Source organism: Saimiri boliviensis, chromosome 6 (assembly GCF_048565385.1).
Source record: "Saimiri boliviensis isolate mSaiBol1 chromosome 6, mSaiBol1.pri, whole genome shotgun sequence".
NCBI lineage: Eukaryota > Metazoa > Chordata > Mammalia > Primates > Cebidae > Saimiri > Saimiri boliviensis.
Genome location: NC_133454.1, coordinates 111,516,769 through 111,544,300, shown reverse-complemented (window position 1 = coordinate 111,544,300; position 27,532 = coordinate 111,516,769). Strand labels below are relative to the sequence as shown.

The 27,532-nt window shown below is 46.9% G+C and overlaps 1 protein-coding gene across 3 annotated transcripts in view; it reads right to left on the bottom strand.

Annotated features, from left to right (window-relative positions):
- Positions 1-15,256: 15,256 nt before the first annotated feature.
- Positions 15,257-27,532, bottom strand: part of ALKBH3 (alkB homolog 3, alpha-ketoglutarate dependent dioxygenase) — a 39,372-nt gene continuing 27,096 nt past the window's right edge. For all 3 annotated transcript variants that reach the window (XM_074401338.1, XM_074401339.1, XM_010333621.3), the window contains exons 9-10: positions 16,367-16,465; positions 15,257-15,604 (exon numbers count right to left, since the gene is read on the bottom strand). In XM_074401338.1, the coding sequence (XP_074257439.1) occupies positions 15,512-15,604; positions 16,367-16,465 (192 nt within the window). In that variant the 3' untranslated portion in view covers positions 15,257-15,511. The remainder of the gene's footprint in view (positions 15,605-16,366; positions 16,466-27,532) is intronic.

The following is a 27,532-nucleotide window of genomic DNA, read 5'->3' as shown; positions in this document are numbered from 1 at the left end:
AATAAAAGTTCCTTTTGCTTTTATGATCTCATCCTCAAACCCACCCAGCTCCCAACTTGGTTGAGAAGATATCAGGGAAAGGTTCCAAGAAATTCCTGCTTCAGAGGGCATTTGGGGGTTTTGGTGGCTTCCTGCCTGACTCACAATTTAAAAGAGGAAGGCAGGCAGAACAACACTGTGCTCTAAGTCACATCTCCAAGGGTGGAGCTCCACACAGCAGAAATGAACCAGGTTGGGGTATTGTTACTGCTGATGCCCAGAGGTGGCCCTCGGGGGCTTTGGTGGATATCAACACCTCTTTCAACATTTTTCCTTCCTCCGAAGGCCTGAGAGCCCAGATGCAAAGGGTGGGCAGGCCTGGTGGGATTAGGTACTGGGGGCCCTCCCGGCATGGGGGGTCTTGCTTCCTGCTGCCCTCTGGGCCTTCCTGGGACTTCCTGGGTTTGCAGGGGCTGAGAGCTGTAGGAGGGGTCAGTGCGGGCTTTTCCAGGACCGGCCATGTGGCCTCACCCAGTCACCCTAGGGCAGGGGTTGGCCCTTAAAAGGGATGCAGGACAGTCCCTCTTCTCAGTAGGTCTGTTGCTCTGGGACTACAGAGGAAGGACACAGAAATGTCATTTGTTGCTGGGCATGGTGCACACGTCTGTATTCCCAGCTACTCAGGAGTCTGAGGCTAGAGGATCACTTGAGCTCGGAAGTTTCAGGCCAGCCTGAGCAACAGAGTAACATAGTGAGACCTCATCTCTAAAAAAATAAAAAATAAAAAGTCATCTGCTGAACACCCACTCTGTCTGGCCTTGTGCCAACTGTGTTTTGCAAATGCACACAGCACCTCATTGAAGTCATCCTCACTGTGTCCTTCCAGAGGGACCCTAGCACCACCCTGTTTTACAGCTGAGGACTCAGGGGGCTGGGGGGCTGACCAGGGCCACACTAAGTGCTGAGCACGGAAGCCAGCATTCAAGGCTTGGTCTGCCTGACTCTGAAATTGGTGCTCACTGCTTGCACCACCCCATCCTGGGGTCTCTCTGGTGCAATGAGAACAGCGCTGGCCTGGAAGCCAGAAGCCTGGGTTGCAGGGTAGACTCCAACCCCTGCACACTCTGTGGCTTTGAACCATTATTTCCCATCTCTGAGCCACAGCTCCCCCTTCGGGGAAGCAAGGAAGCCAGACTCTGATTAACTGGGGGTCCCTCTGGCTCTAACAACCTAGAATCCTCTGGAGGATGAAGGGACCCATTCACAGGAGTAGATGCCTCCCCTTCAGCCAGAGCAGCTTGTTGCTGAAGCTGTAGGGGAAGACTGGCCTCCCTGGAGGGGTGTCCTGGGGGAGTAGATGGGGTAGGGAGACGGAAGCCGGGAGGGGAGGGGCTTGTGCTCCACCTCCCCCATCGTCCCAACCCACACTTTGACTTCTGGGCAGAGCTGGGATTTTAAAAAAGCAACCGCCAGTTCTTTAACCATCAGCAGGGCTTTGTTTCCAAGGGAGCCTATGGTAATCTGGGCCTGAGTCACGGAAGCAGGGATGCCGTGTGTCCTGGGACGCACATCAAGGCGGGAAGAACTAGGCTGGGACAGTTCTGTTCACAGGTCCTCCTCTGCTTCTCCCTGGAGGGTGGGCAGGAGGGTTGGTCCCCTTCCCCCAGCTGCTCTGTTGCCCTGGCTCAGACCTAGTCCCAGCTAGAAACACTGGGCAACTGGCCATCCCCCGCCTCACCCAGGACTCTCCCCAGAGTGGGTCTCAGAGCTCCAAGCACTGAATGAGGTGGTGATGATTCCAGATGGTACTGTTTGGGTCGAGCTACACATTGGGTGTGTTTGGCCCGTCACTGCTTGTACGTGTGTGCGTGTGTGTATGAGTGTGTCTGTGGAATGCAAATATGAATGTGGCATAAGGGGTGGGTACAGGATAGCAACACATACAACGTCTCTAGCAGGCAAGAGGCTGAGCCTTTTCTGGGTGGTCCTGCCCCCCGTCCCAGCCCTCACCTCCCACTGGTGCTCACTCCACCCCCCGGGGGGCCTCCACACAAAGCCTGTGACTTCAGCATTTAACCAACTGCTTCAGCCTTACTCAGAATTAGCACTTCGTCTGGTACGACTGGGAGCATAAAAGTGTTTTGATAATATTGCTGGAGGGTTGCCATGACAATCCCAGGCAAGCTCCAAGAAGGGGTGTCACTGTGCATGAGGGAGAGAGAGACAGGGAGGAAGAGAGTCCAAGAAACACAGAGAGGGAGAGAGGGAGGGAGGAAGAGGGTCCAGGCAGACCCCCAGTGATAGCCTCCCCATCAGTCCATCAGTTTCCAGGGCCCCGTCCCGGTGGCCCCATTCATGCTGGGATGAGCTCACCATGTAATCTGAGCTTCACTGTAACAGTGCAATGGGATACCAGTGGCAGAAGCTGCCATGGCAGGGCTGGTCCCACCAGAGGTGGCACCCTAGCACCCCAATTCCCAGGATGAGTCCTAGGGAACACCAGGCTGGAGGCAGGGACAGGGAGATTCTTGGGGACTCAGAGGGAGCCACAGCCCAGGGAAACCTCCCAAGAATCAAGCCCAGCCTGTGGACAGGGGGTGCTAATGTGAGGGACCGAGAGCTCATTTCCCTGCCAAGGCTCTGCTTTCCGGCACAGATTCCCCAGCCCAAGGTCCGTGGCTCAGCCCCTCCCACATGCTTTCTGGCAGACCTGAGTGTTCCTCTTCTGGGACCACCGGTCTGAGAATCTTTACAAGGCTGAGAATAAAATCCCTCACAATCTTCGGCCATCAAGCTTTGCAAAATAGTTTCACCTCTGTGACTTCAGCAAAACAGGAGTATCAGAAGACCAGGGAAGGGAGGAAACAAGACCAAGGTCACACAGCCAGCAGCACGGCAGGGCGGAGTCAGGATGGAACCCCGTCCTGGACTTGGACCTGGCTGCCTCCTGGGAGGGCAGCTTCTCCGGACTAGGTCCATCTGACATTACTCCCTCATAGGTGGACAGGGACACTGACGTCTAGTGACATCCGCCAGCCAGTAAGCATAGAGACTGGGCCTGCAGCCTCACATTCTGAAAAGTTTCACTGCTTCGACTAAACCATGAGCCAGCACCACCATTCCATAAAGCGATCCTGAGCGACTTATGCTCCAAGCTTAAAGTACAAGTCTCTCCTTTGGAAGCAGAGTCTTCTGGCTAGAAAAACTAGAAAAACAGAGCAGAGGGCAGCTGGAGCCAGAAACGCAGAGGCAAGAGGGTCAGAGGTTTTCCCGGGTAGCACCAAGTCCCAGCTGCACAGTGCAGCCCTCCCAAGGGCCTCCAGCCTCTGCCATTAGAGCTGTGTGGCCTGGGACAAGTCACTTTGGCTCTCAGAGCCCCAGGCTCTGCAGCTATCAGGAGCTGAGGTGACAAAGGGTGTGGCTATGGAGTCCGGAGCCCTGGAAGGAACCGCTTCCAAGTTCTGGGAAGCAGCTTCCCTGGTATGGCAATCCCCGGTGATGGAGGTGCTAACATCCCTTGTCTGTCTCGGCTTGGTTCAAACCCACCTTTCAACAATTTACCACTGTGGGTGGCACCAAAAACAAAGTGCTGTGGGCGCTGAGGACACCTGCAAAGATGACTGTCACGAAGCCTTGGTAAGGGGTAACAGCATGAGAGCATCCAAACAGTATCTCAGGACTGCCTGCTTCCATGCTTTTGTTCTGGTGTTAGCTAGAAAGTTCTTCTCAGCTGGGTGCAGTGACTCACACCTATAATCCCAGGACTTTGGGAGGCCAAAGCGGGCAGATCGCTTAAGCTCAGCAGTTTGAGACCAGCCTGGGCAACATGGCGAAACTCTGTCTCTACTAAAATACAAAAAATTAGCCGGGCATGTGGGTGTGCCTCTGTGGTCCCAGCTGCTCGGGGTGGCAGGGCGGGGGGCGGCTAAGGTAAGAAGATTGCTTGAACCCAGGAGCTGGAGGTTGCAATGAGCTGAGACTGTGCCACTGTACTCCAGCCTGAGTGACAGAATGAGACCCTGTCTCAAAAAAAAAAAAAGGTTCTCCTCATGATGCTGGGATTGTGGAAGTCTCGTCTGTGCCCATCCTTCTCCATGGGTGGCAGTCATGAGGATCTCACCAGACATTTTTGAAAACATACTGGGATAAAACGAGGCCACGCAGGAGGGTGAATGGATTCCAAGAATTAGGGTCACAATGATGCTCTGTCATTTAAACTTTCTAAGTCTGGCCCCAGGACAGGACACACCATCATCCTCACAGGCCCACTTTTGGGGGCCCCAAGCCCGTTCTCCCTAAGCCCTGGCTTTGCTCCTCCTCAGACACCACCTTGGGCTGCCCAGTATACTGGTGTTCACAGGGCAGCCCGAGGCGTTCACTTTTAGGACAGGTTTGGGGGTGGGTGGGATTACTCCCAGGGCACCCAGTTTGAGACAGCCTCTTCCTGATGTTGCCCCCTTAAAGATCTTCCCCTTCTTTCTTCAAGTTCTCCAGCCATTCCCTTAAAGGGATGGGCAGAGGACGAGATTTAAAGGCATGAGTTTTTCCTGAGCACCTAACTCTTGCCAGGCACCAACAAAAAGCACTTTGTGCCTATCATGCCACCCTTAAATTTATCTTCCCAGAGCAGTGTGACTCTCTCTAAGCTTTTGTCGAGGAAGGAGGCTCAGAGATGTCAGAGAACTTTCCCAACGCCACACAGCCAGGCAGAAGTGGAGCTGGGATGCAAACCCAGGTCCATCTGCTGCCAAAGCTCTTTTCACCCATCAGCACCTCTCCCACAGAGGTGACTCCTACACCTGCGCAGGGAGTGTTCAGTGGGCAGAGGGAGAGGGTGAAGAGGGGGCTGGCTGGGCCTGCGAAGGGTCTAGAATTCTAACCAGCAGCCGGACTCTACATCCCAACCATTTTTCCAGGGAGTAGACCGATGTAGGAGAGTCTTGGGGCAGGGAGGAGAGTGTGGATGACACCCAATCCTACCCCATGGTGAGACCGGAAGGCAGGCGGACCCTCCCCACTCATGCCACCCCAGCAGGCAGCTTTGAAGACCTCATGCTGCTCAGGCAGGAGTGTGGGGGGTGCACCTCCAGTAACTGGGCTCGTGAGCACACCATCAGTGCAGAGTCTGAGATTGGAAACTCAGAAGAGTACAAAGAAGAAAACCACAAAGGCTTGGCTGATGGGGTCGTGAGGCCACAGGAAATGGAACAGAACTGCAGGCTGCCAGAGCAGGAAGGAACCTTCTAGATGAGCCAGGTCAGTGTTTTCAGACCACGGAGTGTGGCTTATTAATGGGCTGTACAATCAGTTTAAGGGGCCATGGTCAGCATTTTTTAATGATATACAATAGAACACAAAGCAAGAGAGTAAACATAGGCCTTACAGTATTGTTTCATGAAGCTGTAGTTTTAGGGTGTGTGTTTGTGTGTGTGTGTAAAAACTTTTTTTCTTTTTTACCATGGTTGTAGTCAAAGGAGCTAAAAAAAAATTAAGTTGGTTTGTATTAGTCCATTTTGCATTGCTATAAAGGACTACCTGAGCCTGAGTAATGTATACAGAAAAGAGTTTTGTTCAGCTCACAGTTCAGCGGGCTGTACAAGCACAGCATTAGCATCTGGTTGGCTTCGGGTGAGGCCTCGGGAAGCTTTTATTCATGGCAGAAGGTAAAGCAGAAGCAGGTGTGAGAATCACTTGAACCCAGGGGGCAGAGGTTGCAGTGAGCCAAGATCAGCCACTTCACTTCAGCCTGGGAGAAAGAGCAAAACTCAAAAAACATTTTTTTTTTTAATTAGCTGATCATGATGGTGTGTGCCGATAGTCCCAGCTACTTAGGAGGCTGAGGTAGAAGAATCATTTGAGCTTAGGAGGCCAAGGCTGCAGTGACGTATCATTCTGCCACTGACTCCAGCCTGGGCAACAAAGGAAGACCCTGTCTCCAAACAAAATCAAGCCCACACAAGCTCTTTCCTTCGCATCCACACACTATTCTGTAAGAATAGCTGCAAGTACCGAGACGGATATTTTGTCTCTCTCGATTCTTATAACAACTCTGTTTTATAGATGGAGAAACTCAGGCTAAGAATTTGCCAAAGGCCACATAGCAGTCAGTGGAAGAACTGGGATTAGAACTAGGTCTACTGGACCAAAACTGCCACCACAGCACCACTCTGCCTGGCTGGTTGCTAGCAGTCTTGGATTGAGCTGGGAAGAGCAACAGCCAGCACGGGGCAGGGGCTGCCCCTCCTACCTTGCGTTGCAATGAGGAGAGGAATGCTCCACTTCCAGGAGGGATAAATGTTGGAAAGGCAGCTTCCACCCTTCTCCCAGCCTCCCTAACTCTCTTTACCGAGCGGAAGGACTGATAAGCAGCTTGGGAGAAGGAGGTGAGCTGGGGCATGGGGAATCTGGCCCTTTCCTGCCCACTCTTAGAGCTGCCTGCCTACACAGTGTGCCCTGTGTCCTCCACGGGGCAGGGATGCCTGGGAAGGGCCAGCGTCTACCTTCAGGAAGCAGACCCGGAGGCCCACCTCCTCCACTCCCCACTCGCAGGCTCACCGAGGGAGGCAGCGATCCTCCTCGTGGGTGGCAGAGACCAGGCTTACCGCACGGTTGCCTTGGACAGGGTGCCTCAAGGCCTTGAGAGCGTGAGGGCGTATCAAGAAGTCCGACTGTGATCATGGAGGTAAGCCAAGGTCTCCCAGCCTTATCAGCAATAACCTTGATATGCTAACCTCACAGCTGAGTCCCGTTTCTGTTTTTCTCTTGTTTTGGCACTCATGGGAAGAAGGGGTGTTACCAGCACTAAAAAAATCCAACATCTTTATTTTTCACCTAGAGGTGCCCACCAGGCCACATGTGCAGCCTCGAACTTGGACTCTTTGCAGTGTCTCTCCCGGGTCGTCTCACCTCCAGTGCTATCCTCTCACTCCGTCTGTTAAGTACATGTTCCTAAAAATCACCCTCCCAGCTCCCAGTGGCTCCTCAGCACCAGCTCTCTGCCCGAGCCAGCTCCTATGCCTGATGTGGACCCATCTTCCTCCCCCGCCGTCTCCCTTCCAGCTCAACACAAGCCACCAAAGGTCCCTCCCTGCTCGTCAGCCTTTCAGCTGTCACTTCACAGGGTGCTCCTTCCCATTCTCCAAATTCCTCCTCTAACAGGCAGACTTCCCTGGCCACCACTTTATATTCTTCCAGCTCTAAGACTCATCATCAAGACCCCTCATTCCACTTTCGCCTTATTATTGAGGTTTTTCAAGTGTGTGTCTTGTTTTCTCAACAAACGGCACACAGTATAACACCACCACAACACTGGCTGAGATGTCCTGAGTTCTTGCTTACTCTGTGCCAGGCACAGAACAGCTTCTCCTTTGAGGAGGGAAACATATAGAAGACTAAGCACAGGGCCCAACAGTCAGTGCTCAAGCGGGGCAGGACTTTCTCAGATCTGCTCAAACACCACTGGTAGGTGGATAAGTTGGTGTACCCTTTCTGGAAAGCCATTTCCATTATGTATTCAAAGTCTTAAAATATTCATAGCCTTCCGGATCTGGGCCAGCGACCCCACTTTTAGGAACTTACTCTAAGAAACAATCAGAGATGTACTCAAAGGTTTAGCTACAAAACTGCACCCAGCCACACCAGTGGAAGAGCTGTGCCTCCGTTTAACTGTAAAATGCAGACAAAAATAGTGCCTCATCCATAGACTGCTGTGAGGATTCATAAATCAGGCACTGATATATGGAGAGCACTGAATGCAATGCCTGGCACATATTCCAGCTCTTCAAATGTTACCTGCTCTTTTAATTGTTTGAATTGAAGTCCAACTGAGGCCAAAGCCTGGGTAGACTCCCTGCCTCCCTCCCTCCATTCTTATGATTTCCAAAGCCAACAAAAGGGTTCTAATAGCAAAAACACCACCACAACCAACCACCATCTAAATATCCAACATAAAGGAGCTGATTAAGTAACGATACAAATGTATACAACACTATGCAGCCATTCAAAATGAGATCATAGAATAAGAATTAATGGCAGACACCAATGTATTTAAGTAGAAAAAGGTCCCAAAACTATTAGTTCAGTAAGATGTTACTTTTTCTTTTAAAAAGCATACAAATGTGTAGAAAAATATATATATACTACAAATTTTGAAATGATGGCCAGGCTCAGTGGCTCACACCTGTAATCCCAGCAGTTTGGAAGGCCTATGGGGGGTGGATCGCTTGAGCCCAGGAGTTCCAGACCAGCCTGTGCAAACGGCAAGACCATCTCTACAACAAATACAAAAATTAGCAAGTATGGTGGCATGCACCTGTCCAGCTACTCAGGAGGCTGAGGTTGGAGGATCACCTGAACCTGGGGAGGTGGAGGTCAAGGAGGCCCAATGAGCTGTGATCGTGCCACTGCACTCCCGTCTGGGCAACAGAGTGAGACCCTGTCTTACACACACACACACACACACACACACACACACGCAAATGTAAAGAGTTGCCATGGCTAGCTTGTGAAGTTACAAACACTTTCTTTTTTTCTTTTTGTCTTTCAATTTCTTGCAAAGAACACAGACCTCTTTTGTAGTAAGGAGAAAAAACAATTTTGCCAAAGAAAATAAAAGCCACATGGGCTTACTTTTTTTTATTTTTTTATTTTTTTTTAGATGAAGTTTTGCTTTTGTTGCTCAGGCTGGAGTGCAACGGCACAATCTCAGCCCACTGCAAGCGATTCTTCTGTCTCAGCCTCCTGAGTAGCTGGGATTACAGGCATGTGTCACCATGCCCAGCTAATTTTGTGTTTTCAGTAGAGACGAGATTTCTCCATGTTGGTCAGGCTTGCCTTGAACTCCCGACCTCAGGTGATCTGCCTGCTTCGGCCTCCCAAAGTGCTGGGATTACAGGCGTGAGCCACCATGTCCGGCTCACATGGGTTTACTTCGATCTCTAACGGAAGGGACTGTGTCTTCCTTTCATGTATCCCTCACTGCATCTGACTCACAATCTGGATATAAAAGCACTGGTCTTGAACAGAATTCCAGTCTGGTAATCTTGTTTACTCTTGCAGGCCAAGGCGTTCTGTATAGAGTTTAGAAGTGGACTGCAAGAACAAGAAAACAATGCTGACCTGTGGGGGTGCGTCTGAGCCTGGCTGGTGGCCCTCGCCAGGCTGGGAAACGTCAAGAACTGACCCCAAGGGGACAAGGTGCCGGAATCCTGGAATCTGTCCAGGGAGAGTGCATTAGGAGACCAATTACCTGGGGAGCATGTGTTGGGGCAGCCGAGAGTGAGCTGAGCATCAATGCAAGGCCACTTTGGCATCTGGGAGCTCTCTTCAGTTTGCCTTAAAGAACTTCCAAGGGGGGCGTGGGTGCTTAAGTGCAGCTGGATCTTAATATGATCAGTTCCACTCGCACAAAATTTTCATTCTGGCTGTTCTCCAGAAAGCCTCTGCCCACCCCACCCCCCGCCTTGCTGACTGCAACAGACACAAGGGCACCAGGGGAGCCTGCCAAGGGGAAAGGCAGGGTCACAGGGCCATCCGTCAGCCACTGAAGGACCACCCACCCAGCACAAGGGTTAAGGTTGGGGTTAGCAGGGCATGTGAAATGGTCCACTTAAAAAAAATCGTATTACTAAGCATGTTACTGTCAGGCACATTCTGTGCATGGTCTCAAGCCTCACAAGACCCCCAAGAGGGGACTGACTGCTTCTAAGTCTATTTCACAGCAGAGCAAACTGAGGCTTGGAGGCTGATTGGTCTGCAGTGACTCAGCTAGAAAGGGCAGAGCTGGGATTCAAGTGTAGGTCCACCCGACTGAAGCCTTGGCTCTCCCCACCTGCCCCCACAGGGCCCCGGCAGTCATGCCGACAGATGTGGAGGCTGGGGTAGGGGTGGCGGTGTCAGAGCTGCTCCCCAATTCTACCCCTGCAGGCAGTACTGTGACTGTAATGAGGGGGCATGTACCTGCTTGCAAAGGCAAATAAGGGCCAGTCTTGCCTGAAATTGTCCAGCTAATTCCCCTCATCGGTTGTTGCAGAGTTCAGCTGGCAGTAGATTCAGAAGGACGCCACCTCAAGCTGCAGCAGGGATCCTTGTCACATATCCAGCCACCTGACTGGTGCCGCACGGAGACAATCAATACCACTCCTTGGAGGGCTGTCCCGATAGGCACTATGACCTTCTGGGGCTGCCTGTTCCTCATGTTCCCTCTTGTCACCAGGCCTCGCAGAGTGGCAGAAGGAACACTGGCCTAAGAGTTCAATAGGGACTACTCTCAAGTAGTCCCCTACCGACACCCCACAGGGCTCTGAGGAGTCAAAGGGCAGTGTATGCACTGGAGTTCACCAGCTCTCCTCTCTGCGCCCCTCCTCCCAGCACAGCAGTCAGAGGAGGGCACGGCTGGCCAGGCTGGGGGAGCGAGAAGCCACACATTCACGCCTCCCCTGATTTTTACCTTCAGGCCAGCTGTCCTCCCTTCCCTCTCACTCCAGGTGAATGGAGGCTGAAAACTGAGAGAAAGAGAGCAATCTGGGAAGAAACTGGTGGCTAGTCCCTTGACATATTTCAGAGGAATCTTTCCAGAAAACGGCCCGAAGGAGACACTTCCACAGGACTCCCCTCCTGTCTCTGACTTTTTAAGCTCTGCCCGTCTGAACGGCCCCATGGCATCCTTCCTCCTGCATTCTCCAGGCCTGCAGGAGCCCTCAGCGCAGAACCCGCCTTTGGTGGGTTCACCCCTAGGTGGCCCCGCAGGCATCCTCCAAGTGCGGACTGGTGGCGAGGCTGGTGTCCTGACCTAGCCCCCAAGGAGGCGGCTCAGACTCAGGCAGCGAGCGCCCAGCAGGCCTCCCAGGGCGCAAGGGGTCTGGGCACCTTCCCACGAGGCGGCCCTTCTGGCTCCACCACTCAAGCCGTGGGAACGGGTTTAGCCACACGTGGCCTGGAGGCTGCACAGCTCATGCTGGGTTCCCGGCCTCTGTCCTCCAGATTCTTGTCCCAGCTCGCCTGCCCCTGCCCTTCCTGCGGGGAGCGGCCCCTCACCACGTGGGTGACGTGGCCCAAGGGCACCCGTGCTGGCCCACCACTTTCTCCGACTTCCTCTATCTACCCGACCCGTGACTTGTGGCGAGCTCCCGCCGGGGCTCCCAGGCACAGATGGGCACGGAAGGCTTTGGCTGCAGCGGCTACAGCGTTCCTACCACCCAGGCTTCCAGGACTGGGGCCAGGGCTAGGGGCACGGGAGGTCCCACAGGCCACAGCGGCAGGCACAGCCAGACTAGCCACCCAGGGCTCTCTCTTCCAGCCCACTGTGACACTGGATCTCAGATCTGATAAATCCTCCAGGTATTTCAGTTTCCTCAGGCATTTAGAAAAAACAAAAACAGTCATAGGATTTCTTTTAGGAATAAATCAGATTATGGATGTTGTGGGCCCAAGGGAGTAGTTACTCTGTAAGCCCCCTCCCCACTTTCCCCTGTCCTTCCGTTTCAGATACCAGAATTTGCATCCAGAGCTAAAAGTCAGTGGGCTCAGCCAGAGCAGTAAGAGCAATGAAGGCACATCCACATTCCTGGAGGACACATGAGAACAGGGACTGTCCCGGAGCTGAGAGAGCGTGACATCACTGCTCCTATGAGGGGGAGTGATGGCACAGAAATCATCCTAACAGCATCATACACACAGGCCTCTGCCAGCTCCAAGCAGGCTCATTTGAGAAAACAGCCTTCTTGGTAGTGCTGGTTACAAGGGTAGGGCCTAATTTAGCCTGTTTTCCTCCACTGTCCTCTGACACTGCTTCCTCTTCCCACTCCAGCTTAAACACTAAACGACAGCTCAGCCCAACATGGGGCTCCATTCACAGGCTGGGGAAGGCTTTTATAAAGGGAGGCACATCAGCTCTAGACCAGCTGGAAAAGGCACTGTTAGTCACTCTAGTAAATAAACACTGAAGTCATTTCCCTACTGACACCCAGACACAGGAATCACGTCTAAGAATGGATTCCAGCAGCACCAATCTGACAAGGGTCTCACATGGGTGTTCCTTCCCAATAGAAAATGAGGCAGGGGAAGGGGGCAGTTGTAGACCAGGTCCTTCTGAGGAGAGCATGTGGGTGGAATTATGCATAAGTAAAATTTTAAATCAACAGAATGCATCACTATGGAAACATTCAGCTTTATCAAAGGCACTGTTCAAAAACACAATCGAGACCTAAGATTCAACACTACAAGTGTTTATGACCAGAAAAGGCAAAGTGGGTCTCAGATATTGTGCCGCCAAGTAAAGCTGCCAGAACTCAAAGAAGAAATATTCCCAGCAGGGCAGGAACCCATCGTTTGTCAGGACTTTCTCTGAAACCATCCAACTGGAGCATTCAGCGCACTGCAGGGCCTCCTTAACTCTTTCAGCGTTGCAATGACACAATTCAGGAGATGGCTCTATAGGCACTGGGTCCAGACAGACCTGCCACGCGCCAGGGCAGGATCACATCAGCCACAGAGGCAGAGAGTGCGTGCCACAAGGAAAGGGCAGGTTTATTAGCTGTGACAAACTTATCAGGAATCATCAGTGCCACCCGAGCTAGTCGGTTAGTGATGGGTCAACGTGGACCCTGATTTCAACGCTGGGGATCCAACTGGGTGCTAAGTGTGAGTGTTCCGACCCGTGTTTGGAGGCAAGTTGTCTGTTATAAATAAGACATTTTTAGTGCGGAGCCTGATCTGTTTCTTTGGGCTCTCTGCTGGCTGGAGTAATGGTGTTAGTAAGTATTGTGAAAAAGCCTGATACAAATTTGGGTGTCATTCATGGTCCCCAAGTGTACTCACAGATAAGGATGAAATGAGAAAGGACCACAGGGGAAAACTCATCTGTCTCTGTCTCTGAAGGTGGATACGGTCAGGAAGCACTTGCCAAAAAGCCAAGGAAAGCTGGCTGAGAATTTGTCTAACTGACCAGAAGTTGGATTCTGTCCCCGCAAAATGAGCTTCCCCAACGAAATGGTCAACTGCTTAGTCCAGTTGCCACCAGTTTCTGACTAGAAGATGCTGATGCTGATTAAGGGAAGATGAGATACAGATGCCTGCCCTGATGCTATACAGGAAAGCCCAGGAACAAACAGATGGCCTGTGGTCAGCTGTGGCCAGCTTGGCAGGAGCCAGCCCTGAGGCTCAGCGTTCCCAGGAGTGCTCGGCAGACCATTCCTCCTCCATTCAGCATGGCAGAGGAAAACCAAATAGGCTGAGAGACTAGCCTGCAGTCTGAAATCCAGTTCTGCCACTACAAGCCCTATTAACTTACTTAACTTCTTGGAGACTCAACTTCCCAGCCCCTACAATGGGAATATGACCTCTCTCCTGCAGGGTTGTGGGGAGGATTAGGGATTATGTATAAAAGCTCCTAGGGCAGTGCCGGGCAGCCTGCTGAAGCTCGGAAAAAGGGCAGCAAAAACAAAACAAAACTGAAACCTGTTTTTCTTCACGCTACTGCTGTTACATTTGCTTCCTCAGCTTTACATGTAAGCTAAGCAAAAAACAGCATCACCTCTAATCCTAGTTCAGCTCTAGTACCAGCAAAACACGGCAACAGGCTGCTGCAGTCACTGAGCATGCGGCCCTCTGCCGTGGTCTGGAATTCCTGTCTGTGCCTACACCCTGTAGTTTTACTCTGCAGCAAGTACCTACTTGACATTTCAGAAGGGACATTATTTTAATCATAAGGAAAAGGGCAGTTCTGGCAATATAGTATCTGGAGTGACAGCAAGAAAAACAAAACTGAAGATTTGCTGCTCTCAAACTAAGACACCCAGGTGGTGGCCCACCCCATCTGCTGTACAGTAGAAATGTGTTTCCCTGAAAGACACGGGTGTGACAAGTGGAGAGATCAAATGCACAGCTGATGCAAGGGGAGATCATGACCCTCCATTAAGAAGGAGGGACACTGGAAGACTCGGAACCATCTGCCAGTTCTTTCATTAGTAAGAAACAGAAGATACATTTCCTAGTGTCATGCATCAAACTTAGAACCAAAGCTGGCTGTATCAACTGGCCTGGTATTATTTGCATTACTAGGAAAAGAGCTAAGAATTAAAAAGAGGCTTTATTTTATTCTTATGGTGATTTGAACCTCCCTCGCAGGAAAGCTTGGTATGGTGCTCAAACTTTATAAAGCATTTCATACTTCTTAGAGAAACAAGCTATGCTCATTTGTTTGTTTAAAAAGGACAGGAGGCTACAATGCCAGGAGCCAGAGAGCTTGCCAGAGAACAGCCTGGCCAGGCATGGTGCTCCATCTGAGTGCCGAGTCGGAGCGTGCCCAGCCTTTGGCATCTTTCAATGATCACAGGGAGCATCAATCTTACAGCCTGGAATGGAAACAGGAGAAAAAGCAAGAAGGCACTGTACCTTTCCTCCACTGGCAGACAGAGAATCTCGAACTCTCCTGCCCTATTTCCATCCATTTAAATTCATTTTCTTTCTCTCAGGTTTTCATTTTCTTGGTTTGGAGTTAATCTGGTATACAGCTCCTGAGTCAAGAGGTCAAGAAGACATGTGGTTTTATGATGCAATAACGGGCAGCCACTCTGTTTTGTTTTGGGAACCTCGGTGACATCACAGACTAACCCTTGTACCTTGGGACCTTGTATGTAAGAAAACACTGAGTCAGAGAGAGTCTTAGTCACAGGGCTACTGCAACACAAGGTGAAGATAACTATTAGGCAATTGAGTGTATTCCCTGCAGGGCTGCTCCCACTTCTATCTGACTTGGGTCTAGATGACTCAAGTGATTCCCTAGGGGAAACTAATCTATGTGGAACAGCTGTCATGAGCAGGGCTTCTGCTGCTCTTCAGCCTCAATTTCAGCCTGCCACCCATGACATCATTCAGTGATTCCTCCCTTCAAGGGTACAGTCTTCTCTTGTATTACAGGTGACTGCCTGAAGGTGGGTAGACTAGAGCACACTGCCACCACTCTTTATTTGGAGGCCTGTAACCTGTCTGAGTGTGTTGCAGGAAGACTCAGTTATGGCGTTTCCTGAATATGCAGCTTTCCATTACAATAGTATGTAAGCCAAGATGAAACCACCTCTGTTTGGTTTTCAGCAGCTGTCTGCCTACAGAAGGCTCCAGAGTCTCTGACGCATATTTATATCTCCACTTCACTGAAGTCACAAGGAACAAACACGTGGAGATTTTCCCCAGAGGCACAAATCCATTCATATTTCTTCAAATGAAGGTGGGGGCGGGGAGGGCAGGAGGAAAACTGCTTATGAATATAATCATCCATGAACACTGCCACATGGATTTTAATTTGCCTAAAGATGATAGCGATTTTGAGCTGTGATTAGGGATAACTGTTCCCACGGTAGACCCATTACCAACATGAATTACTGGCTGTCATTTAATAGGACTCCAGCTGGGAAACAAACCCCACCATCTTCCCAACAGCCACGCCCCGAGATCAAGCAGCACCAGCCTCTTGAAGTCGCTTCTCAGTGGAAGGTTTGCTCCATCTCAGTGAAGCTTCTCTCTCAAGACTCTGATGTCACCAGGGCGTCCCTCGAGGGCCTGGATAGACTGTCCGAAAGGTCAGGTTCACTCTTGGTTCTCTAGAGTGGTATTCTTTGGGCACTCGATGCTAAATGGAAATACACATAACTCTGACATAAATACGCACATGAACATGTTTAGTTCAAAGCGATTTAAAACTTATTCATGAAAATACAAAAATATTTCCATCTTATCCCCCTTAACTTAGTAAGCTCTTTAAGGTCTTGTAGAGAAAGGTCTCCTTCTTGAAACAAATTTCCATCCCCACTGTGCTGTGCCAGCACCCAAGTGAGATATTTTCGTTTCTTCTAATTGTTGCTGTTCCTCTCAGGCACCTGCATTTCCCAAATCTCATAAAACATAAATGGATGAAACCTAAGAGAGGCATGAGATTCCACTCTCATGGTAAGTGTTTTGACATTAACACGCACACCTAAGAAATGATCTGCCCTAAAAATGGCATGGCCTAGCCACGGAGCTGTATATTCCAGTAAGAGAGTCACTAGCTACCCTGAAGCTATTTACATTTAAATTCATTAAATTAAAAACTCAGTTCTTTTAGCATGCAAGCCACATTTTCAGAAGTCGATAGTCATATGTGGCTAGTGGCTACTAATTATTAGGCGGCACAGATACTGAATACTTTCATCATCACAGAAAGTTCCACTGGACACACTAGCGTCTATCTGGATTGTGAGTAGTATCAAAACTCCTTGGAAAGAATGTCAGCTCATTGCCTCTTGCTCATTATAAAAGCAGCTTGCTTTTCACCGTGTCTACTTAGAAATAGTCCTGAGAGTTGGGAGACTGCCTCCGTGTGGGAGAAGATTCTGTACTTGCGCATCCTCACCTGCCAGTCGGCTTGCGTCGCTCCTTCCATGATTAACAAGGTCCCGTGATCCAAGGGTATCTTCACTCTTTCCACATATGTGTAGTCTCCATTCTCTTCCTAGAAAACAGCATTCACTGTGCTAAATTTCTTGCCTGTGTGACCAAGATGCAACAGAAGCTGACAGTGGTCAAAAAAATGGAAACCTCTACTCAGTCCGACTGTGGGAATCCATATATAGCTCTGTCATCTGGCAGCTGCTTGACTGCGGGCAGGTTCCCTCACCTCTCTGAACCCTGACTTACTCATTTGTAAAACGGGGAGGATGACAGTCACTGCCACCTAGGGCCATGGTGAGCCTCCCTGGATAGAATATGTGTAAATCACTTGGAGACTGGCATGCAGTAAGTGAGAGCTATTCGTGTCATCGTTGTCATAAGCTAAAACACAGAAAAGCCCATTCTGGCCTAAGAAGGAAATAAGTCACTTGTACAAGAATTCTTTATATCTGCCTGATGCTGTGCTCTCCATTTTGACATACTCAGGGTGGGGAAAATGGCCTTTTAACCAAGAATTGATGCGATGCCTTCTGCTTCACCTTTTCACAGTATATGCTGGTTTACTAGTTGGCACCTAGAGTCACAATTTTTCTCATAGCTACTTTGGAGTTTTGAAGATATACTCCTGCCTCTTTCCAGAACAGACAACAACAAGATTTTCTCAAAGGGAGCTCTGACTTGATCAAAACAGTGCTGTCAAACAGAGATTGGCTATTTACATCTTTGAGGATGGATCATGACTCCTGTACACTTAGGATACAAATGCCTTGTATTTACACGGAGAGCTCAAAAGCAATTTATGTCCAATATTCTCATGAGTCTTCACAGCATAGGCCGCGAAGCAATCAACTCATAGTGTGACTCCTCCACAGCTGAAAACCGGGCACATTAAACAACTTCTGTGCTCACAGCCAACAAAGAGCATGTCAAGTGCTGAGACTGGAATGGATCTGAGCTTCCTGATTTCTCTACCTCGTTCTGGGCAGAACGGATGGGTCTATTCATTCATCTGCTTCACTTCCAATGCAAGGGGTTACATTTGGGTTACTGTAGGATTGATTTCAGTTGCAAACTGTGTTTATGTTTATTATTGTATGGGTTCTTCTGAGAACTTAACTGTTTACAAAGATTTCCCCTAGGGAAATCAAAATCAAAACAATAATGAACTTGCATAAACAATCTAAGTTCCAGGCCCCAATTTCTGGCAGTAACTTTGTCAAGCATAGTCATAATTGTTATAGACAGAAGATAGAAGCAATGTTTAAAATAACTTTTGGTTTCAGTGATTGATTTTAATTGTGTCTGCCACCTTTTCTCTTCCAGTAATAAGTGGGCACCAAAACATTTACCTTTGACCCCTCAGACAACCAGAAAGCAGTTGGAAGGTGACCCTGCCCTCAGGGCGGCCCAGCTCCATCTCAGAAAAGCAAAAGGCCGCTCTCTGAAAAAAAAAAAAAAAAAAAAGTGCCTGACAAAGAAGACACATGTCCTGCTGGAGAAAAGATATCTGGAGGGAGTGCACTGTCCACGAGATTACAGAGTGCAAGGCTCCTTAATTTAGGGTGTATAGTCAGCTACAAGATTCAACACAGCTAGAAACAGAAGAATTTCTGCTACCATCTACATAATCAGGGAGTACAACACGGGCTTTACCTACGCATCAACTACAGACACTAAGACAGGAGAATAAAATAAAGTCGAAAGGAAGGACACTTAATCACAACACAAAGGCAATTCAGAGATGAAGATCTCTTAGAATGTTAAAAACACTGTTGGGGAGAAGGGGGTGCTAGACCAATGGAAGAGAAGAGATAAATACTGTAGTTCCACCTGGAAACATGACGCAGGAATGCACCTCACAAGTGAAAGATAATTCCAAAATGCAAGAAATATCAGCAGTGTTGGAAAGTGATGTTCAGTGATCACATTTCACACACAGTTCCGAAGATCTGAACTTTTCAAATCAGAGACAGCCTCAGGTTGGTTTTGAACATGTAACATTCAACATAAGCACTGGCCGTACCAAAAAGCAGAAAAGGGTGAGTCTTCGTTTGGGAGGGAGCCACTGGAATCTGTCCTCAAAGGAGACAACAATACACAGGGTACCCTCTGTGAGAGGTGATATCACTCTTTGCTGCTTGTTTATTCCTTCAAGATCTCTGACTCAGAAGACACATTCCTAATTTGCAGAAGGAGGTAGACAGGAAAGAGGGCAAGGGATCCTACTAATGCAACACAGAGCTCCCAAATGAATCCTTCTCTTGTGGTCAGAGTGGCCACAGACCATAGGGCCACCCTTCTACTGAACCAAGATGCATGGAGACTTTTTCCATCTAGGAGCCAGATGAAAGGCCAGAGGAGCTCACATAGCTGTGCATAAAGGCTCCAGTTGATAAATGGATAAGCAACAGTGGAAACACAGGTCAGACTGTTTGGAGGAGCGCCTTCCTAGTCATTAAGTATGGTTAAGTTACCCAAACACATCTCTGTAGCCCTTTTGATTTACTCAGGGCCTTCTTCAAAACAAAACAAGACACACTTCCAAAAACCAGGGCTAAGGGTAAAATTTTCCATCCCTCATCCTGGTTAAAAGAAGCTTTTAGGGTCACACTCAAGCTACAGAGTGGGTTTTGTTATTAGTGTTCTTAGTTTTCCAAATACCTGAAACCCTGCAAGTACACAGAAAAGGCAAAAAACATATATTTTTATATTAATGTTGATCAACATTCCCATTTCTCCAACCACAACCAGTTCATTTGAATGCTTAATTATGCTTTCCTAAGGCTTCCCACGACTCTTACTTCCACCTCACCAAGATATTATCCTATGCAGTTTCCTTTAAGAAAATGCTATTTAGGGTGAAAAAATCTGGGTGTATTTACTGTTATGTCATTATTAACCATCCAACAGACGGGAAACCTAAACATTTTTCTTTTCATTGGAAAGGTAATTCACACGGCATGAGATCTGGATTTTTCTTGTAACTACCCCATTCTTGTCCTAAGAGAATGCCTCAGAAATTATAAACAATCACCAATGCTTTAAAGTCATCAGTTTTTCTTTCTAGAATATAAAAAGTAACATAAGTTTACCAAAGTAAATTATAAAATTGTAATTACTTATTCAACCTCTGCTCTTATAAACTTCATGAGGGAAAGTTTATGTGGTCTTCCTGTTAAGAAACATTCTCAGCCTGTCACACATATCAATAAATACGTGCTGAATGACTGAGGAAGAGGACACAGAAAATACAGAAAATCATCAATAATCCTATCATCCAGAGTTTACCCAATATACACACAAAGTATTCCAGATATACAATCATGTACACTCCATCTGTAATGTTTTGTTGAGCATTTTTCTATACCTTTAAATATACATTTCAAAAATATAATTGTGGCCAGGTGCAGTGGCTCACACCTGTAATTCCAGCACTTTGGGAGGTCGAGGCGGGCAAATCATGAGGTCAAGAGATTGAAACCATCCTGGCCAACAGAGTGAAACCCATCTCTACTAAAAATATGAAAATTAAAAATTAGCTGGGTGTGGTGGCATGCGCCTGTAGCTACTTGAAAGGCTGAGGCAGGAGAATCGCTTGAACCCAGGAGGTGGAGGTTGCAGTGAGCTGAGATCCCGTCACTGCACTCTGGCCTAGCAACAGAGCCAGACTCTGTCTGAAAAAAAAAAAAGGTTCTACAATATTCATTTGTATGAATGTAGACTTCCTTTAAACTCACAAATACTTTTTGACCACCGTACATATCAGGCATTATGCCAGTGCTAAGGATGGGGCAGTAAGGAACACATACATGGTTGGAGATTCAGATTTTCGCACACCGGTATTTTTTTTCAAGAGGTTAAATAAACAAAAAGCTGCTGTAAGTAGATTTTGGGCAAAAGATTTCTGCATATATTTCTAGCATATATTCTTAAAAATGGAATTACTGGAGCCAAGTGTATGAACTTTAGGGCACTTGATTTATGCTACCAAACTGCTTTCTTGAGAAGGCTGCAGCAATCTATAATCACATCGGGAAAATATGATAGTATCTATCTTCTGGCTCAACATTATCAACTGACAATAACGAAAGCAAAATTAGGGTAGAAATGACAACTCATTCAAACTTAGAGATCTTGGATTACTACGCAATTTTTTTTTTTTTTTTTTGAGACAGAGTATCACTCTGTCACCCAGGCTGGAGTGCAGTGGTGCGATCTCAGCTCACTGCAACCTCCACCTCCTGGGTTCGAGCGATTCTCCTGCCTCAGCCTCCCGAGTAGCTGGGATTACAGGTGTGCACCACCACTCCTGGCTAATTTTTTTATATTTTTAGGAGAGACAGGGTTTCACCATGTTTGCCAGGCTGGTCTTGAACTCCTGGGCTCAAGTGATCCACCTACCTCAGCTTCTCAAAGTGCTGAGATTACAGGCATGAGCCACCACGTCCTGCCCAAGTTCAACATTTTTTTTTACATTCTGTTTGCTATTTTGTTTCTTCTGTTGTGAACACTCTCTGTTCATGTCCTTTGTCCATTGTTCTATGAGGGTGTTAATGCTGTTTTCTTATTGATCTATGACCACAGATTAAGACATTGACCCTTTGTTTGTCATACTTTTTGCAAATGATTTTCTCATTTGCTATTTGCCTTTTAGCTGTACTTACAATATATAACACAGAATAGCTCAAAAATTTTAGAGTCAACTCTACTGACCTTTCTTTGGCTCTCCTTCATGATTTTTATGCTTAGAAAGTCTTTTCCCATCCTGAGGAAAGTTAAATATACAACTGCATTTCCTTTTTTTTTTTTTAAGAGTTTACATTTTTTAGACTTAACTCTTTAATCTACATAGAGTTTGTTTTTTTGGTGGTGGCTTTTTTTTTTTTTTTTTTTTTTTTTTTTTAATTCTGTGCTTCTTTTTATAACAGTTTCCAGGAACTTAAACCAAAGCCTCCTGCTAGACTTCTTCCACAAGATCAACCATGGCGTATGCTCAGGTGCCAGGCACATTAGGCACTACATCTATTATTGCTAATCCTCACTACAGCCTTGTAAGGGAGGCAAGGGAGGTGGTATTATCCATTTTATCGTAAGCAAAGGGAGCTGGAGGGAAAATACTTCTCTAAGGCAAAAGGCTAGCAGGAGGGAAGGCTAGCATTTGAATGTAGATTGGCCTGGCTCTTAAGCCCTATTCTTTCCACTGTACCCTGCTCTCCAAAGTAAGCTCTATTCCTTCTGAAATCCTAATATTTCCTGTCCTGATTATATGGCACCCTGACTATACTGCAGGGGTCACAAACACCAGCAAGTAGCCTGGGTGAGAGGTGTGCACTGGGTGCATGCACCACAGGGAGGGGAGGAAACCATGCAGAACCAGGGGCCTGCAGACAGGCGGTAAGCCGTTCCAGATCACGGTTCCCCCCATGTTGCCCCCTCTTCAGGGTTTTCCAGGGAAGCTGATAAGTGGGATTTTTATGTGAATGTCCTGAGTTTTAAATTTTGGCAACTAATTCAGTGTCTTTGAAAATACTGGGCAATTTAAACAAGTCTGAGGCCCAGATTCAGCTCCAGGGCTGCCCAGCTCTGCTGCTGATGGGTCCATGACATGACTGGCTTCTTTGATTCCCCCGTCAGTCACCTTAGCTGACTTGTAAGCGTCTAAGACCGGCTGTCATCTGATGTGCTCTTGCATACCTTTTGCCACTCCATGCCACAGTGTCTGATAGAAGCTCGGGACACAAGTGCTACTTCATCTTCAAATATCATCTGCCTTTACTGAATTAAATCTAGAGGTAGACACTGTGGGAAAATATCAAATACATGTACGACTGCTTTTAGTTAGCAACTGATTGTAGTATAGGTTGCTCCAAGGTTTCAAGCAACGGGCAGAGTTTTAAATTACAGCAGATTTGCTTACTGTATTATTTTATAGCAATTTGAATAAATCTTAGGAGCCACTATCACTTAAATAATAGTGTATCTAGGTCTTTCAAATTAAAATGATACCTGAATGATTGCGGCTGGAGGATGGGAGGAGGGTGAGGATGGAAAACCTACCTATCAGGTACTATGCTTATTACCCGAGTGATGAAATAATCTGTACACCAAACCCCTGTGGCATACAAGTTACATGTATGACAAACCTGCACATATACCCTAACCTAAAAGTTTCAAAAAAAAAATCATACCTGAAGTTGTCTGTACACATGAAAGATATTCGTGTACAATGACCAAGTTTGTCCCCTGTACTTGTTTTCTTGTTTTTTTAATTTAACGGCAACTGGAAATTATTTACTGTATTTCATTTATGTCTATCGTAAAGAATTGATCAATATGTAAATATGTGATTTGAACATGGTTGACTTACAAGTGTTGCTACAGCGTTTTAGAAAACATAGCCTGTGCCATGTGTTAACCAAGGCCCGGGAGAGCTAGTGGGCTTGTGCTCTATGCAGAGCTGGGAGAAGGCCAGCCATCCAGACTCTCAGCGGACAATGTACTTTCCTGATAAGGAAGGGAAGGGCAATGGAAATACACCTCCACTGTTTTATTGCACTACTTTTTTTTTTGTATCTGAAATTGTATTAATATTTTCAGAAAGATTTTTAAAAATAAATGCCATGATTTTAAAAAATTATCACACTCTTTATCTTCACCCCCAAATCCACCAGAAAAAAGTCATTCAAAGCAAGATATGCTTCCAAATTACTGATTCAGATAACAGTGAGGCATTTGGCTTTCCACATCATCTCTGATTCCTTAGATGAGCTAAATAGAAAACCTCCATCTTTTTACTAAGATACTTCCAAAAACAACACACAGATGAGCAGAAAGGACAAGGTGGAAGCCTGCTACCTGTTTCTCATTTTCCAGGTTCACAGGAAGCACCTGGCACACAGTAACTATTATTAATTTCTGCACTGGAGGCATCGGGGAAAGCTTCACACTATGGGTGGCCCTTTTAAGTGAAGAAGGTGGAGAGCAAGCCTAAGGGAGAGCAAAGAGTAACTTAGTAGAATGGAGCAACCATACGGGGAACAGTAAGAGGCCATGGATTTCTCTGGGCATAGAGCATGTGTGGATCTGACAATCTGGCTAAGGAGTTTCTGTTTCATCCTTTGTTCCAATAGAAGCAAATCAAGATTTTTGAGGTGGAAAACAAAGTGATTAAAGCGGTCTCTATGCTCCCTTCTTTATTCTCTTTCTCTGAATGACAACGTACAATTCCACAGTTTTACATATGCTCTATATTATCAGTTTTAATTTGATTCGACATTCAACAAATAATTGTCTAAGTCATCTTGGGCAAGTGACTTAACACTGGAGTCTCAGCACGTCATCTGTACAATGGAAATAATAATGGCATCGACTATATAAAATTATCGGAGAATTCAATGTAAAGAAGTTAGAATAGAGCCAGGCACAGTCAGCAGTATACACTTGTTATTATTAGCATTTTACTATTGCGGTTATTCCAAAATTTCCAAATGACATCTCCAGCCAGGCCTGTTGTCTGAACTCCAGACTTACACAGTCGATTGCCTGCTTTATATTTGGAAGCCTCAGGCATCTCAAATGTTGCCTGTAGAAGAAGGAACTCCTCAAGCAAATGCAGAAATCCCTGTTTCTCTTCCACCCGAGTAAACAGCAACTCCACTCACCGATGCTCAAGTCAGACACCTGGAAGTCATTCTGGATCCTTACCCTCGCATCTAACATATTATTGGCAAGTTCTGTCGATTCATCCTCCGAAACATATCTCAAATCCATTAACTTCTCTTCATCCCCAATGCCACTTAAGTCCGAGCTAACAGTCTCCCACTGTGATGACTACAAACACCTCCTCTTTTATTTAGTCTCTTACTCCTGCCTCTTCCCAAATTATTCTTCACACAGCAGCCAGAGCGATCTTCTAAAATAAAAAATTGGAGTTCTAACCATGAGTTGTAACTATTTCTGTTTATTTGATTACAGTCTAGCTCCCGTAACCCCCATGAGGACAGGGACTGTGTTTGTCATGTTCACTACTATATTCCCAGAGCTGAGCATAGTATAATACCTGACACACAGTAGGGATTTAATTAATATTTGGGGAGGGGAGACAGAGAGAAGACAGGGAGAAAGACAGGCAGGAAAGAACTGTTCCTAGAAATAATACCTGACATCTGGATAACGGACAGAAGAAAGGGAGCAAAGATTGGAATTAGGGACCTCAGGGCGAAAAAAAACAGTCATTTTAGTACTTTAGGCATGAGGTTAAAAGTGCCTAAGATAAAGATGGTGGTTGTAAGAGAGGTGAGTGCTTTAGCTAGTTCGAGGAAAATTCAGATGACTTGGGGCTTGATAATATATGAGACACAAGGGAACAAGGAAGAGCGGAAAATAACTTACAGCGTTAACCTAACCAAGAGAATGATCAGGTTAACATGAACATAAACGAACTTACCAGCAGGCGTGGAGTTTTTCTGAGAGAACAAAACGAATCTGATTTTGTCACTGCAGGGTAGAAGCCACATGTGCTGTTATTAGGTGGAAATGTCTTGTGAACATGTAGAAAGTGATGACTGGAACTTCAAATGAAAGTCAAAGCTAGGCCAGGCACAGTGGCTCCTGCCTGTAATCCCAGCCCTTTGGGAGGCCGAAGCAGGTGGATGACGAGGTCAGGAGTTCAAGACCAGCCTGGCCAATATGGTGAAATCCTGTCTCTACTAAAAATACAAAAATTAGCTAGGCGTGGTGGTGTATGCCTGTAGTCCCAGCTACTTGGGAGGCTGAGGCAGAAGAATCACTTGAATCTGGGAGGAGGCTACAGTGAGCTGAGATCGCACCACTGCACTCCAGCCTTGGCAACAGAGAAAGACTCCATCTCAAAAAAAAAAAGAAAGAAAGAAAGTTAAAGCTGGAGATAAGAGACTCAGAAGTCACCCCACCAAAGAAGGAATGGTTAAAGCTATAAGAACTAATGAGATCCTATTTATTTGTTTATTCAATTAACAAGCATAGTACTAAATGCTAGGAACGTAATGACAAATAAAACAGAAAGGGACCTTGCCCATATATTTACATCTACTGCCAGTTCATAATCTCCTAAAAAATAATGTAGAGAACAATAACAGAATCAAAGATAATCTTGAACCTCTATATTTAAGGGGTTGATTGAAGGGGAAAAAGCCTTAAAGGAGGCACAAAAATAGCAATGAGAAAAGTCTGGGAATTCTAAAACAAGATAGTATTTCAGAGGAAGAAAACTCAGATAATAGATGGGCAAGTTTCACACACAGAAGTAATGCATCCTGGTAACCAGTATGACAGTGACAAGAGAAGATGACTGAAGACGGGCCAGCGGACCTGATTTGAGGTTAATGGTATGAGAATAATTTCAGCCAAGTGGTGGGATGGAGCTAAAGAGCAGGAGTGTCAAGAATGAGTTAAGCTTTGAGAAAGGGGAGACTTCAGATGCAGAAAACTCATTCCTGAATCTGCTTCAAAAACAAGAAAAAGCCCAAGATGTCAGCAGATCTGCAGGGTCAAGCAAAGCATTTCTTCTCGATAGTAACAAAGAGATTTCTCTAGCCCGCTGGTCCAAGGATCAGAGGGTAGAGTTGCTTGACAAGGATACTCACGGCATTTTTTGCAGACTGAAATGATATTCGAAAACTAAATGCTAGCCCGTGTTACAGCTACTTACCTGCTGAGAGCCAAATGTCCGTTGATTTGCCCTATTGCTCAACTTATGGCTATGCCAGTAATGTCCTGTTTTTTTCTTTATCATTTCTTTTCAGCTTGTTTTCCCAAACTGTGGTGTTGCCTTGCCCTTGAGAACCCAGCTGGGTTCTAGACTGTTTCCTGGATTATCTAAGCTTGCAGCTATAGTTGGGCTGCAAAATTGTTCCTCCAGTGTTGATACAAGAACATAGCTGGACCTTTAGTTCACAGTGGTAAAATATTTTTTAGATCTGACATAAACACAACATATTAATTACAGAAATGATGAAGACAGAATAAAGCTGGGACCCTACAAAGTCATCTTTGCAGAGTTCTTCTGCTGACTCAAACCACGCTTTAGATGATGACATCCTAGCATTGATCTGAAATACATTACTTTAAAAACAGAAGCTGTTTCTGAAATAAGATCTGCTAAAGTAAGAAGCCAGCTAGAAAAACACAGATTTTAAGACACTGAGGTCATTGGTTCAAAACCGTTTTAAATTCACTTGCCACATTCAAATCTTTGAGGTTTTCCAAAACGCTTTCCTGATTTTTGGCATTTATTTGGCTTGGAAGGTTCTGGTGAGGCAAAGAAGAAGGGTAAGCAGAAAGGACTGGTGCAATCAATCGTTCTATACCAGGCACACCCAGCGATATTAAAAGCTCAATGACATGGGACCTCACCATTGTCTCACACTAACTTAAGAGAGTGTGAAACGTGGCACATATACACCATGGAATACTATGCAGCCATAAAAAACGATGAGTTCGTGTCCTTTGTAGGGACATGGATGAACCTGGAAACCATCATTCTCAGCAAACTGACACAAGAACAGAAAATCAAAAACTGCATGTTCTCACTCACAGGCGGGTGTTGAACAATGGGAACACATGGACACAGGGAGGGGAGCATCACACACTGAGGTCTGTGTGGGGGACTAGGGGAGGGACAGTAGGGGATAGGGAGGTGGGGAGGGATAACATAGGGAGAAATGCCAGATATAGGTGATGGGGATGGAGGCAGCAAACCACATTGCCATGTATGTACCTATGCAACAATCCTGCACGCTCTTTACATGTACCCCAGAACCAAATATGCAATAATATATATATATACATATATTAAAAATAACAATAATAAAATTTTTTTAAAAAGAAAAAGAGTGGCCGGGCGCAGTGGCTCACGCCTGTAATCCCAGCACTTTGAGAGGCCGAGGCGGGTGGATCACGATGTCACGAGATTGAGACCATCCTCGTCAACATGGTGAAACCCCGTCTCTACTAAAAATACAAAAAATTAGCTGGGCATGGTGGCGCATGCCTGTAATCCTAGCTACTCAGGAGGCTGAGGCAGGAGAATTGCCTGAACCCAGAAGGCGGAGGTTGCAGTGAGCCAAGATCGCACCATTGCACTCCAGCC